Genomic DNA, 13271 nt, shown 5'->3' on the forward strand with positions numbered 1-13271 from the left:
GTTCCAGAGGAAGAATGTAGGAAGAAAGGAATTCCCATTGCAGTACAGAAATCCATTCTGCTTGTACACTACTGATACCATTGGATTTCACCCAACAGGAGGAAATAAAAGATGAAGGGTGAGCCACAAACTGCAGAAATATGGCACATATGGTGAAATAAAAAATAACACCATAAAGCACCATCCAAAAAGATTTGTTGAAGACCTCAGTGTTACTTTAATGTCAATGATAATTCCAAATAAAGCAGATACAAATCTGGGTTCTCAGAGAACAATTCATGTATTAAGTTCTTGCAGGGAGAAGACTTGGAAAAGAAGTGTAATTAAGTGTTGCCCTAATCCTAATAATTTGCGTGTTGAGTCCCACAGTGCCACCCCCCAAAAATTGCACACATCACACGTCAATTTTTGTTTAAGATTTTTGGCATAATTTTGGCCACAACTTTATTCAAATACAAAAAATGTGAGTGGTTGCTTAGGCATTGGTTATGACTATCTGTCCTTGCCCCCCAAGGACAGAGCTGGTCCCTTCCGGACACCACCGGAAGCCAGCGTGGGAAACAAGTATTGGGAGAGAAATGAGGCTGGGAATCAGTCCAACACTTCTCACCCTCATGTTCCGGTGGGGCTTGCACGGCCCAAGTCCGGCACCATGGACAAGGACGAAAGAATGGCAAGCCCCTGGATTCCTTTAACGGAATTCCCTTTCCGCATCATTTGGAGGGATAGGCACCTTACCCCTCCAAGCACCAATTTAACCAATGCCTAACCGCCAACCTTACAAGTTGTGACGATTTGCTACGCAGTAGGCAAAAACCAAATGGCAACAGCCAATCAGCCAAATGGCAAAATTCCTACCAGGCCCCCGCTCAAAGGCGAACAACCCCATGACAGGCATAGCAAGGTCAATTGAACCCAAGAACCACCCTATAAAAGGGAGGGGGGCGGGTGATCCGAAGCAAAACGGCCAAGAGGATGCCTATCATCTGTCTCCTATATTTATAGACTCTGACCCCTCCTCCGAATTGGCAACACTCAAAAATCCCCAGCAACCCAGTTAACCCTTTACAGGCTTGGGTTCCACCAAATTTGCCTAGTCATGATGGTGGCCTGTTCTTCCCCCAACCGCAACACGTGCTCTCTGCTAGTGAGAACACGCTTTATAACATCTGCACTTGGATCTCCTTCCATGCACACCAAATATCTCTGCAATCCCATAATATTATGGGTGACATCTAATCCTCAAAGCAGACCTGCTGAAATAGATTTAAGTAACCATTCATTTCAATGGGTCTGAGTACTCCTCAGTAGGATCTCACCCTATGTTTTAAGAACCCATCTGAAACGCAACTCATCTGAAAATACTACTTTGCTAAAATATCAAGCCCTGTTGCTTTTTTATGCAAACAACCTTTTTTCTTTTTTACCTTTTGCTCACTCCTGTTCATAAAAGGAGTGTGAAGTTCATTGTTCTGTTTATCCCCTCTCAAGAGTGAATTATCTTGACATGCTGAACCCTGAGACGTGAGGCTGCCTGCAGGGAGCTTGGGCATGGGCCTTCCAACCTTTAAAATAAACACAGCCACATTTTAATGGTTTTAAAAAAACAACAACTGGACTTCACAAACACAGACATCAACAAAAGTAGGCAACATTAGACAAAACTGTGTAGGGAGCACTTTCAAGCAATTGTGCTCCTGAAATTAATAAGGGTTTTTCTTTAAAATGACTTGTTTCTCCATTTCTTTTTTGCTACGATTCTTGAAAAATTTGTACAGCAAACCTTAATATGCACACATCCTATCAGTTTTAAAATGCAGGCTAGTTATTCTGTTTGTATGTAATAATCTTCTGCTTAGATCAGTGAAAGAATCCTGATAAACGTTTATCTGAAACAATGACTGAGCCATACTTAGCTCTGTGCTGCAGCGATGAAGGATTACCAACTACAGTGAGCAGGGCTGGATTAACCATTGTGCTAAATAACTTTACTAATGAGCCCCACCAGCATAAACGTATTATGGTTTCTTCAATATGAAGAATATTATGCTCATCCCATCCTTGCACTGAGTTCTTTTGTTAACATCCTTCTACAATTTAAGCAGACAAGCCGTAGCCACATCCACGGTGATAGGAAAACTGAGAATAATGAGAATAATCTCTTCTAACAAGATCACAAAAAAGGAGTGAGAAAGCCTATGGATGTGCATTCATCTATTACAGATTAACAAAGTATCATTTAATTCTCCTTTTATGTCCCTAAAGTAGTGGTTTTGAAATTGGATTCCTCAAAAACATAGAAGGCTCAATCAGAACATGTATAATTGCTATTTATTTATTTTTAAGGTATTCCTAGGATGCTTTTCTGAAGAATGCCCTTCCAAAATGGTTTAAAATTGTAATAAACAACATGAAGGAAAAAGTGACACAGCAAAACATAAAAAGAAAGCACCCAATTACCTTAGAAAATCAGAAAAGCCAATAAAACATACCGTATTTTTTGCTCTATAAGACTCACATTTTCCCTCCTAAAAAGTAAGGGGAAATGTGTGTGCGTCTTATGGAGCAAATGCAGGCTGTGCAGCTATCCCAGAAGCCAGAACAGCAAGAGGGATTGCTGCTTTCACTGCGTAGCGATACCTCTTGCTGTTCTGGCTTCTGAGATTCAGAATATTTTTTTTCCTTGTTTTCCTCCTCCAAAAACTAGGTGCGTCTTGTGATCCGGTGCGTCTTATAGAGCGAAAAATACGGTAATTAGAAAATAGCCACAATCAATTATTATTACCTACAAACAGAAAAAGATTACAAACAATTAACCATGATTCATTGAAGGCCTGTTGGAAAATACAGTAGAGGTCTTTAAGCTGTCCAGAATCCCTGAAAAATGAAAGCTAGTTGCAGGTCTGATACAAGGAAGTTCTTAAGCCATGGGGCCACCTCAGAAAAGGCCCTCTTCCTTGTGGCCACCAGCCTCACTGGCCTAGGGGATGGACCACCAGGAGGGGGTCCCAATGCAGATCTCAGCATGCAAACAGGATGGTAAACATGCAGGAAGTCCAACAAACAGCTTGAACCCAATGTTTAAGGCCTTAAATGTTACTCTAAACTGGCTGTGGAAATGAACCAGAAACCATTGGAGCGGATACAACAGGGCTGTGGCAGATGTAGCCCCACATACAGTGCATTACAGTAGTCTAATCTGGACATGACTAGAGCAAGGAGCACTGGGGCTATGGCACATCTCTCTGGACCTGCTGTAGAGCATTTCTCTAAAGTCATTTACCTATTATCTACATGGCTAGGTTCAAAATGCTGGTCTTGGTGTATAAAGGCCTAGACAGCTTGGGACCAGGACACCTCAAAGACTGTCTCACCCCTATATATCACTGTACTCTGCAGGTAAAAGGCCTCATGTTCCACACAATATAGGAATCAGGCCTTTAGCATCTATCTGTTGGAATCTCCTCCCCTTAAACACTAGACAAGTGTTACTTTTTGGTGCCTACTAAAGCCCTTTTTCTTCCAGCACAACTTTTAAGCTGAGAGCTTTCTCAGTCCCCATCTGTATTGGTATTGTTTTTAAGAAGCTTTTGTTGTTTTATTGCTGTTGTTTGCCACCCTGAGCTCCTTGTTGGATATAAATTTATTTATCTTATTTATTTATTTATGTGTTTGTTTGCTTGTTTATTAGATTTCTATACCGCCCTTCACCATAAGATCTCAAGACGGTTCACAGAATAGAATACAGGATAAAAACAAGTTAATTCAACAAATGAACCAACTTTATTTGCAATATTCATATCCCACCTTTCTGAATGACAATTGGTCTTCAAGACGAAGAACAATAAATGAAAACTGATACATAACAATACGATAATAAATTTCTATTAAAAAAGCAGTAGCAATTTATAAAGGCTCATGGGGAGAGCAGGGGAGAGCTTGGAATAAAACATCTGAGACCTTAAGCTGCTTGTATGACTGTTTCAGCTGCTGGTCTTCAAAGTTGGTACCAGCTGTTTCAGTCTCTGAGAGAACAGTCATCTCCTTATACAGGCAGCTACAGAGTCTGAAGCTCCTGGCTCTTCCTAGTTACAGGGAGGTTAAAGGGAGGGATGAAAGTGTTTACTTCTCAGGGCAAAATAATCAGGAGAGATTCAAATCTTCACTAGCAAGTTAACCAGCTTAAGGAAACTTAATTTGAATTTTGAGAACTGGAGTCTGAGGAACAGTTATTATCCATGTAAAGAAAGGACAAAGCATTCAGTATTGTTCAGATGCTGACACGCTTTAGCAAGTAGCACAAACCAATCTGACATTTGCACAGTGATCTAAGACATGGAGAATTTAAAGGAGAACAGGAAAACAGAAGATTACAAATTTGAATACAGAAAATAATTCAGATTGCCTAGTGACAAGCCCTGCAAGAATATTGACCAACTGTTGCATTTTATTTTATTTCGCTCATTATGAGAACGCCTCCATTTTATAAGGGCGCATATTCATTTCCATAAGCTATGTAGGTAGTTTTTCACTGAGGTCTGCATCTATTGTACACTTATGGTAGTGAACACAAATGCCATTGATCCCAGTAGGAAGGCTTGCAGGCATGACACATTCAGTGTCAAACGAAGGTCTCTAATTAGTGAATAGTTCCGGTCTGACAGAAAAGGCCTTAACCTTCCACAGGGAATAATGAGCTAGGCAATGTCTGAAGCACCCAAATAAGCTTCTGTGAACAAGAATGGCACTGAGAACTGCTTTAAATGTGCTAAAATGACAGACATCAGTGACCGAACAGTGAACCGTACACTTGGCAATGAACAGGAAAATGCCTGCTATAGGAAAGGGTGCTGGTCTTTGTTTTTTCTCTTGTGCATCTGAACTCGGGACTAAATCTGATAGACCACATTATTTGGTAGACTTATTTAAAACAAAACTAGGAGATTTGTGGAATACAGATAATTGTCTGAAATCTTTGTCCTTTTAACAGTATTTATAATATGAAAGCATGTGGCAACTTCCCTGAACATCATAACAAACTCAGTTTTTAAAGAACATTTATAAAAAGCTCATTAGCAAAGACAAGACTTTAATAGAAGGGTAGCACCAGAAACAGTTTGAATGGCAAGTTATTAACATGGTGACTAAACAAGAGGTAGAAGCTTGAACATGATTCTAACTGTCCAATATGTCGTTAGCCAAATACTGTACATCAAAACATTTAAGAATCTCCACACATATTATTAAGAGCTGAACAACGTGTGGAAGGAAGAAAAACATTTAATAAGGAATAAAGCATTCAATCTGCCACAATGCTTTGTGTTATATAAGTACAATTCAAAGAAAGATACCCTTTGGTGGCGCAGAGGGTCAGCACGTCCAGATGTTAATCAGAAGGTTGGTAATTCAAGCCCACCCAGGGACAGCTATGGGCAGGATTCCTGCATTGCAGGGGTTGGACTATATGACTCTCAGGATCCCTTCCTGTCGGGAATTCAAGCCCATATCAGGAGAAACTGGCAACAATCCCAGGCACCCGGCTTGATTCCCTGTTGACCTCCCTGGTTGCATTCCCCAGCAAGTTCCAGGCAAGGTCTCGATCGGCGATTCTTCTCAAACGTGAGAAACACACACACCCTCTTTCCTGCCCCCTGGCAGGGGAAAGAGATAGACAGAAACGTATTTACATGCCTTTATTTCTGTCTTTGCAGCATTACAAAAAACATGACTGCTCTCTTCAAACTCCAGCAGTGTAGTGACAAACACTTCCTGTACTTCCTGGACAGGAACAAACCGAAGAGCTCATATTACACTCTGAGCTAATTCCAGTGCTTCGCACTGTGAATTGACTGTCCCTCTGTTTCCCATGGGCAGTCCCAACATTCCCATCATGTTTACTTTTCAAGCTAGCACTTTGCAGCTGCATTGCTTCTATATCGTAACACTTCCAACTCTACGAGGTACCATACGCCAACACTATCCAAACCTGCTAAGTATGGCCCAACATTCAGGGTGTGTTCTAATTGGCTTCAGATTGTTGTTTTGCGAGAGTGAAACAAATGATGCTCTCAATTTCAAATGTAAAGGTAAGCCAAGGATGATGGTCTGATGCTCCCACTCACTAGCAGAGAGAAGTGAAGGGAGAGCAACCTGCATATTCATGGTAAGCTAGCAACCTTCACTTACCATGACATGTGATTGCAGCCAAAACCAGTTCACTTTGGATGTCAAAGAGAGGCAGCCTCAGAACCAGGCCTACTACTGCCGGCATAAAGAAAAGGAGAACATGTTGTCTCTGCGGTCAATGCAGTAACAGAAAATTGCAGCGGCAACATCAGCAGTTTCCCTCTCCTGCTGTCCAGCTGTGAAATGTGATTATACCTATCTCAGGTTTTTATTATTATTATTCTCCTTAACTGGAGCTGGCAGTAGCTAAAGCGGGTTATATTCCAAAACATCTAGAGGGCACCATCTTGGCAAAGGCTGTTCTGGACAATACACAAGTAACTGTGGTTCCTAATTGCAAAGCCCTTACTGCTAAGCAGCAATTATTTTATTATAGGACCTTAAAACACAGAGGGTCAAATAATGCAATACGCACTTTTTGCTTTGTTGAAACCATAAGGAAAAGTTACAAGAATACAGAAATTTGTGTATAATATACTGTATCACATGAAGAATAATCTGCATGATTTCTCACACATAGGCTTAATCTGTGCTGTTTCTTGCCCTGTCATGTTCACATCCAGGTGAAGCCAGTGGCACACCCAGCAATAGGACCAGGACAAGCGGCATGGCCCCAATCCCGGGTAACTGAGTGAAGGCGGCTTAGAGGGCACCATCTTTATGATGGTGTCTGAACACGGATAAGCTAACTATTTTTTGAAGCAACACACTTTCAGACCTGGGGTCACTAATAAATTCTAGCTTCTCATTCCAGGTTTTGCTTTGTTTTTTGAAAGCAGCATAGCATTACAGCATTTCGTATGTTTCTGTCGTTAACACTGCATTTAATATATTTTCTCTATCTGCGTACAGAAGTCAGACAGGATTTCTTAGGTTATGCTTTTCTCATCCTTCAGTAGAATCTTAAAGAGTGAAGTGCTGCCCTCTAGAGGAATATTTTGCAAGGGAAAATGGTGTAACCTTCTCAACTCCTTTCTTTTTACTGTAACAGGGAATTCCAAAATACTTTACAGTATTTATTATTTATTTATTTTTAAATATACTTCTTAATATAATAAAATTTCTGAGCAGCTTAAGATAAAAGTGTAACAACAAAAACACAAAGAACATTCAATATGTCTTATGTTTTACTGCGGTTTTCTAATTTGATGGAAGCCACCCAGAGTGGCTGGGGTAAGCTAGTCAGATGGGTGTGGTACAAAAATTAATTAGAATTAGTAGTAGTAGCAGTAGTAGTAACCTAAGAATCTTACCCATTTCTCCACAAAAGCAGAAGACTGGTTTGACAGATTTAATAACCATTTACTGTATATATTTGCCCCATAAGACCTCAAGAATTTATCACTTATCATCAGTTCAAAGAGGTATTAGAGCTTAATTTGCCATAATTTCCAATCAATGACAAAAGCACATGCCCAAATTATAAATACTGGCAAACTGGCAATCAAGTCACCTCTTCAAAAATATATCAAATGGTATCCAATACTATCACTAATGGAATAAATCCAGAGTAGAGAAGGGAGAGAGGCAGTTTACAGTAATTTTTCTAGACATGAATTCTATTAATTATAACAGCATACTTTTGATCATGGATCAGGAAATTTTCCTACTACAATTTTTGCCATCTGGTATCACATTAGTTGGCTAAAGGTTTTCTGACATGTTGACAAACCATCTGACTTTGATAATGCAATATATTTCCTGTACAAATAAGGTATACTGCATATTGTGCACTGGAGAAGTTACACAAAAGTTAATTACCATTTCACCTATGAAATGAGTTTTAAGCCACTCACACAGAGACTGCAGTTGCTCAGCACCTTAGATTTTTATTTTTATTTTAAAGTCTCATGTGAGGCAAAACAGGGTAGCAGCCCTCTGACAGTGATTATGCCACAGGTTCAATGCCTTCTGGCAGGCCACATGAGACATCAACACAGAAATGTTATTCAGTGGCCTGAATCCAATATGTTTAAATGTGCCCTTACTGGCTGAACTGTGGATATATCTGTTTACAGTACTTTAATAAAATAAATTCATTACCTTGCATATTTAGATTTTTATTGACAGGTGTACACTAATGATTGAAATGCTTATTCTCAGTAAGCTAAATGAAAAGATAACTATACTATGAATAAAATTTGCCTAGGTTCACAGAACCAGATTGTCAAAACATTCAAGTTTTAGTGTGATTAAATATCAAGCTGACTAAATATTTCTAAACCAGTAGAAACTGATTTATATCAGTTATGGATGCCACTTTCAATAACAAGGTTATAAATCATGTTTGGTGTTCATGCCAAGTTTTGCAGCTTACATAAGTCTAGGCTACAGTCCTTGGCATCTGTATCCATTCAACTCAGGAAAAAAATGCTACTGTTCCACTGGAGCCTAGCAACTTGCTATACTTAATAAATAGTAAGAATTTATAAGAATACGCAAAGCTGTAAGTCAACAGAAGCCTGATTATGGAACAATTAATCTATCTTGTCTTCTCTGGACTAATTCTCATATACATTTAATACTAACTATGCATTTTAAATATGAACGTGTTTTTCTCTGCATCTCATGGGTAGACCAGAAAGTAGTTCCTGGCCCAACCCGTGTAAAAACTGATACCTAATTTGTTAACAAAGAACTGTCATTCTAGTGTAGACCAGTGGTGCATCAAGCTCAGCCTTCTCAGCCATCCAAATCACAGGAGAATCATAGAACTGTAGAGATGAAGAGGTCCTGAGGATCATCTAGTCCAGCCCCCTGCACTGCAGAAATACGCAGCTGTCCCTTAGGGGATCCAACTTGCAACCTTGGTGTTATTAGCACCATGCTCCAATCAATAAACATAAAAAATGAGTCTACTGAATCAAACCAATGGCTCACCTTGTCCAGCATCCTGTTCGCACAGTGGCCAACCAGACGCCTGTGTGAGGCCTGGAAGCTGGACATGAACACAACAGCATTCTGCCCCGTTTACAATTTCCAGCAACTGGTATTTAGAGGCAGAATGGCAGTGGAGGAAGAACATAGCCATTGTAGCTAGTAGCTTGTCCTCCATGAATTAGTGTAAGCCTCTTTTACAGCCATCAAAGTTTGTGGTCATTATTGCCTCCTGCGTAAGTGAGTTCCATAGTTTAACTATAGAGGCAACTCCTGATTTAGGCGTGTCTGAATGATGCGCAACTACACCTAACCCATAAGTAGCCCCAAAACATCATAAAGATGTCATGAAAAGGAATGGAACATGGCGGAGCAGGCGTACATGCTCCGTTGACATACACAGGGCTCCGAAATAGAACCCCAGTGAAAAACAAGGATTGTCTTACACTGTATAAAGTACTTTACAATGATACCTTGGTTTACGAACGTAATCTGTTCCGGAGGTCCATTCTTAAACCGAGGCGAACACTTTCCCTACTGAGTCCTCCCGCCACTGGTGTTCGGCTTCTGTTCATCTTCCGGGGCAAAATTAGCTAACTGGAACACCTACTTCCAATTCTGCAAAGTTTGTTGTCCGAATTGTTCATTAACAGGACTGTTCGTAGACCGAGGTACCACTGTATTATATCTCTATCTCCTTGAGCATTTTGCTTTCCTGATATCTACAATATTGAGATGTGGTAACCAGAATTGTACATATTATTTCAAATATGGTCACAGCATAGATTTGTATAGTCACATTATGATACTGTCAGTTTTATTTTCATTTTTGTTTTTACAAGAATAGAAAACAGTGTGGTAAAGTGTAGCTTGTCTGTTATCGGAATCATGCCAATCTTTTAAATAGCTTCCAAAGCGTGTTTCAATGTTATATTTTTCTGAATTAAGGTTATGTACACAATTCATGTTACTGCCCGACACCTGCAAGTTATATTTAACACACAAACCTATTTTGAGGATTTTATTAAATAACAAGGCAGAAGTAGTTCTCATTTCAATGCTAGAAAATACAAAAAAAATGGCTCAATGTATCAGACAGCTGAGCCAGAAAAAACAGCTCTAAGTTGACCTACTGTAGCACCAGAAAAAATGCATTTACACTGTGCCCAAAACCACTGAATTGATCAAACTACTTTCTATATTTCACCAATCAAATAGAAACTGTATTGCCAAATACACATTCAACAGTATTTTAAAATAGGAATATGAATGCAAGCCTCAGTTCTTTATTAATGCATTTTATTTCTCATTTTTTATTAAAAGAGCTTTATCCCACTCTTCAATATTTCTCTTTCCAAAATGAGTGGCTAGAATGCTGGACTTGAATACAAATCACCCTCAGCCACAAAGCTCACTGGATGAGCCTGAACTAACCAAGCCATATTATCCTAACCTAGGACAATGATGCAACTAGAATTGTAACGCAGCCTCACCATAGATTTGGTGCGGCTGCATTTGGAATGGTGTGTACAATCTAGTAACATCACCTCAGAAATTATATTGTGGAGTTGGAAAAGGTTCAGAAAACGGCAACCAAAACAATCCAGATTCTATCTCCTGCATCTCCAGGTAAAACTGGGAAACACTCCTGCCCGAAACCCTGCCAAGCTAAAAGAACAACGGTCTGAGTCAGTATAAGGCTGCAATCTATGTTCTTAAAAGTGTGTGCTCTACCACTGAACGATGGTCCTTGAGAAGCAACACTAAGCAGTTTTAGTATTGCCAGTGGAACCACAAACCTGCTCCCCCTTTCCATTTTTTTGTGACCAGAAAGCAGGCGTATCAGCTAAGAAATACGGGCATCAAGATACACAGTTCAAACAGAATGCAGACTAGTGCAAACCTTGCATTGCTGTTGTGACAGAAGCAACTCTGAACAGCAGCCACATTCTCTGGGGGACCACATCCTACACAATCTACCTTCTGCTATTTAATAATCTTCTCCTACGTAGCACAAAAGCGCTCAGGATGCACAACCCCAGGCCACTATTCTCTGGAAGGAACTATAGCTGTGCCAAGCAAACCAGTTGAATTGAGACCCTCTTTTTGTTTACTTTTGAGCTAGAATGAAGCACTCCTATCATTTGCACTTGCTGCCCTATTTTCAACTTACTAGTTAGTAAGCCCCATTGAACTTAAAAGGACTTATTTCTGGCACAGCAAGTTTAACTCTGCACTGCAAGCCAGCAGGGAGTATCTAGGAATTAAAAGTGAGTTAACTCTCTAAAATTGGAAAATTTTCACTTTTATTCTAATGAAAATATATGAATACACACCATTATATAGCCTACAGCAGGTTCCAGAACAACTCAGATTTATTTGTCATGTTCGTTTGGCTCACCTCTTAGCCTTGATGCTTAACAACGAACAATGGCCATAATTTGAGTGTGTGCTGGGTGCTACATGTCATGGGGGGGGGCTACGTTTTTCATTAAAAAGAAAGATTTTTTACTGAAATTTTCTCAAACAAAACATACATAGCAAATCTTGTCTGTGAACTTTGTTTGGGGGAGGGGGAAGCAACCTGAAGACACAAAACAGCTAAGATGCAAAGATCACCATATGGATAATGAAAGGAGATAATTTATAATTTTTTAAGCTAAAGGGGACCTCCCTTCCTATTGAGTTTAGCACTCCATCCATATCTGACTTGCTTCAGAAATTCAAGAAAACCCGCCAGAGAGAATGCTTCTCTTCACATGCTGCTGCCTCTGGAGAGGCACCCCTGATCTCTGCCATTGGCCAGGAAACCTAGGGCCCCAGGGAGGCTGCACTCACTGTCGGGGTAAAAGGTCGGGGTATAAATAGAGAGATAATAATGATGCTAATTCCCTGCATCTGAGGAAGAACCTGACAGAATAATAAATAATAATAATAAATTTTATTTATATCCCGCCCTCCCAGCCGAAGCCGGGCTCAGGGCGGCTAACAACAATCAAATAATCAAACAGTCGAATAATCACACATTCTAAAAATATTTCATTATAAAAATTAATTAAAATCAAATTAATGGCAACCGATTAAGCAAAATTCTGTGCAGGTTGCCAGAGGAGGGAGTCAGGCTGCGCCCTGATCAAAGGCCTGGTGGAACAACTCTGTCTTGCAGGCCCTGCGGAAAGATGTCAGGTCCCGCAGGGCCCTAGTCTCTTGTGACAGAGTGTTCCACCAGATTGGAGCCGCAGCCGAGAAGGCCCTGGCTCTAGTTGAGGCCAGCCTAACCTCTCTGTGGCCTGGGATCTTTAGGATGTTTTTATTTGAAGACCATAAGTTTCTCTGTGGGGCATACCAGGAGAGGCAGTCCCGTAGGTACGAGGGTCCTAGGCCGTATAGGGCTTTGAAGGTTAAAACCAGCACCTTAAACCTGATCCTGTACTCCACCGGGAGCCAGTGCAGCTGGTATAGTACCGAATGAATGTGATCTCGCAGTGAAGACCCCGTAAGGAGTCTCACTGCAGCATTCTGCACCCGCTGGAGTTTCTGGGTCAGTCTGGGTCAGCTGGAGTTTCTGGGTCAGGGTTCTGTCTAACCCTGTCTGTTGCCAGTGAAGGTGCAGCTTGCTTTCCTTTTCCCTCCCCATTCCTTTTCATTTTTATATCGTGCTTATTAGATTGTGAGCCCATGCGCAGGGGCTGGACTGCCTCCTGACACGTGTTCATCGTTCAGACGGGCGGGCCGTCTGAAGGATGGCGGGTAAAGTCACAGCTTTTGTGTCACTGAAAGCGACGCCGCCGCCTGCTCCACCGACTCCTGGCAAGAAACAAAACACTCTCCCACGAACGCTACCTTGGCCGCGGCCCGAGGCAAAGGGACGGGGCGCTCGCCGCGCGAAGCCATGGCTCTCTCAACGAAAGAGGCCACCGCCAACAAGCCCTCTCCTCAGCCCGTTCCTCCCGCGCGACGCGTTTCCTAGGCAGCGGGTCCTGCCAGGTACATACAAGCATTCACGGCGTATTTAAAGGGGGGACAGAACTCGGGAAGTTTGAGGTGCCCGCGTACTTACATTGCTGAACTTCGAATTATAAACGTGCCGTACAGTGTTAACGATGCGGTGAAAGAAGACGTGATTAGCGTCTACATAGCTGCAAGGACCTGAGAGAGAGAAGGAAAGGAGAGCGACCACGCCCACATCGAAGAACTTAACTCCGCCC

The 13271-nt window shown here is 41.2% G+C and overlaps 1 protein-coding gene and 1 long non-coding RNA gene across 8 annotated transcripts in view; one reads left to right on the top strand and one right to left on the bottom strand.

Moving 5' to 3' along the window:
* Positions 1-13170, bottom strand: part of LOC310826927 (uncharacterized protein) — a 59576-nt gene extending 46406 nt beyond the window's left edge. For 3 of the 7 annotated variants that reach the window (XM_083702349.1, XM_083702344.1, XM_083702350.1), the window contains exons 1-3: positions 12907-13170; positions 3961-4085; positions 1428-1565 (exon numbers count right to left, since the gene is read on the bottom strand). In XM_083702349.1, coding sequence (XP_083558475.1) covers positions 1428-1565; positions 3961-4041 — 219 coding nt within the window. In that variant the 5' untranslated portion in view covers positions 4042-4085; positions 12907-13170. Of the gene's footprint in view, positions 1-1427; positions 1566-3960; positions 4086-6186; positions 6262-12906 lie in introns of all 7 variants that reach the window. The other 4 variants (XM_083702347.1, XM_083702346.1, XM_083702345.1 and 1 more) reach the window with 3 other exon arrangements.
* The window catches only part of LOC310827037, a 75397-nt gene that overhangs the window by 43695 nt on the left and 18431 nt on the right, over positions 1-13271 (top strand). The window lies entirely within an intron of this gene.

Source organism: Podarcis gaigeae (assembly GCF_964106915.1).
Source record: "Podarcis gaigeae genome assembly, chromosome: 11".
Lineage (NCBI taxonomy): Eukaryota > Metazoa > Chordata > Lepidosauria > Squamata > Lacertidae > Podarcis > Podarcis gaigeae.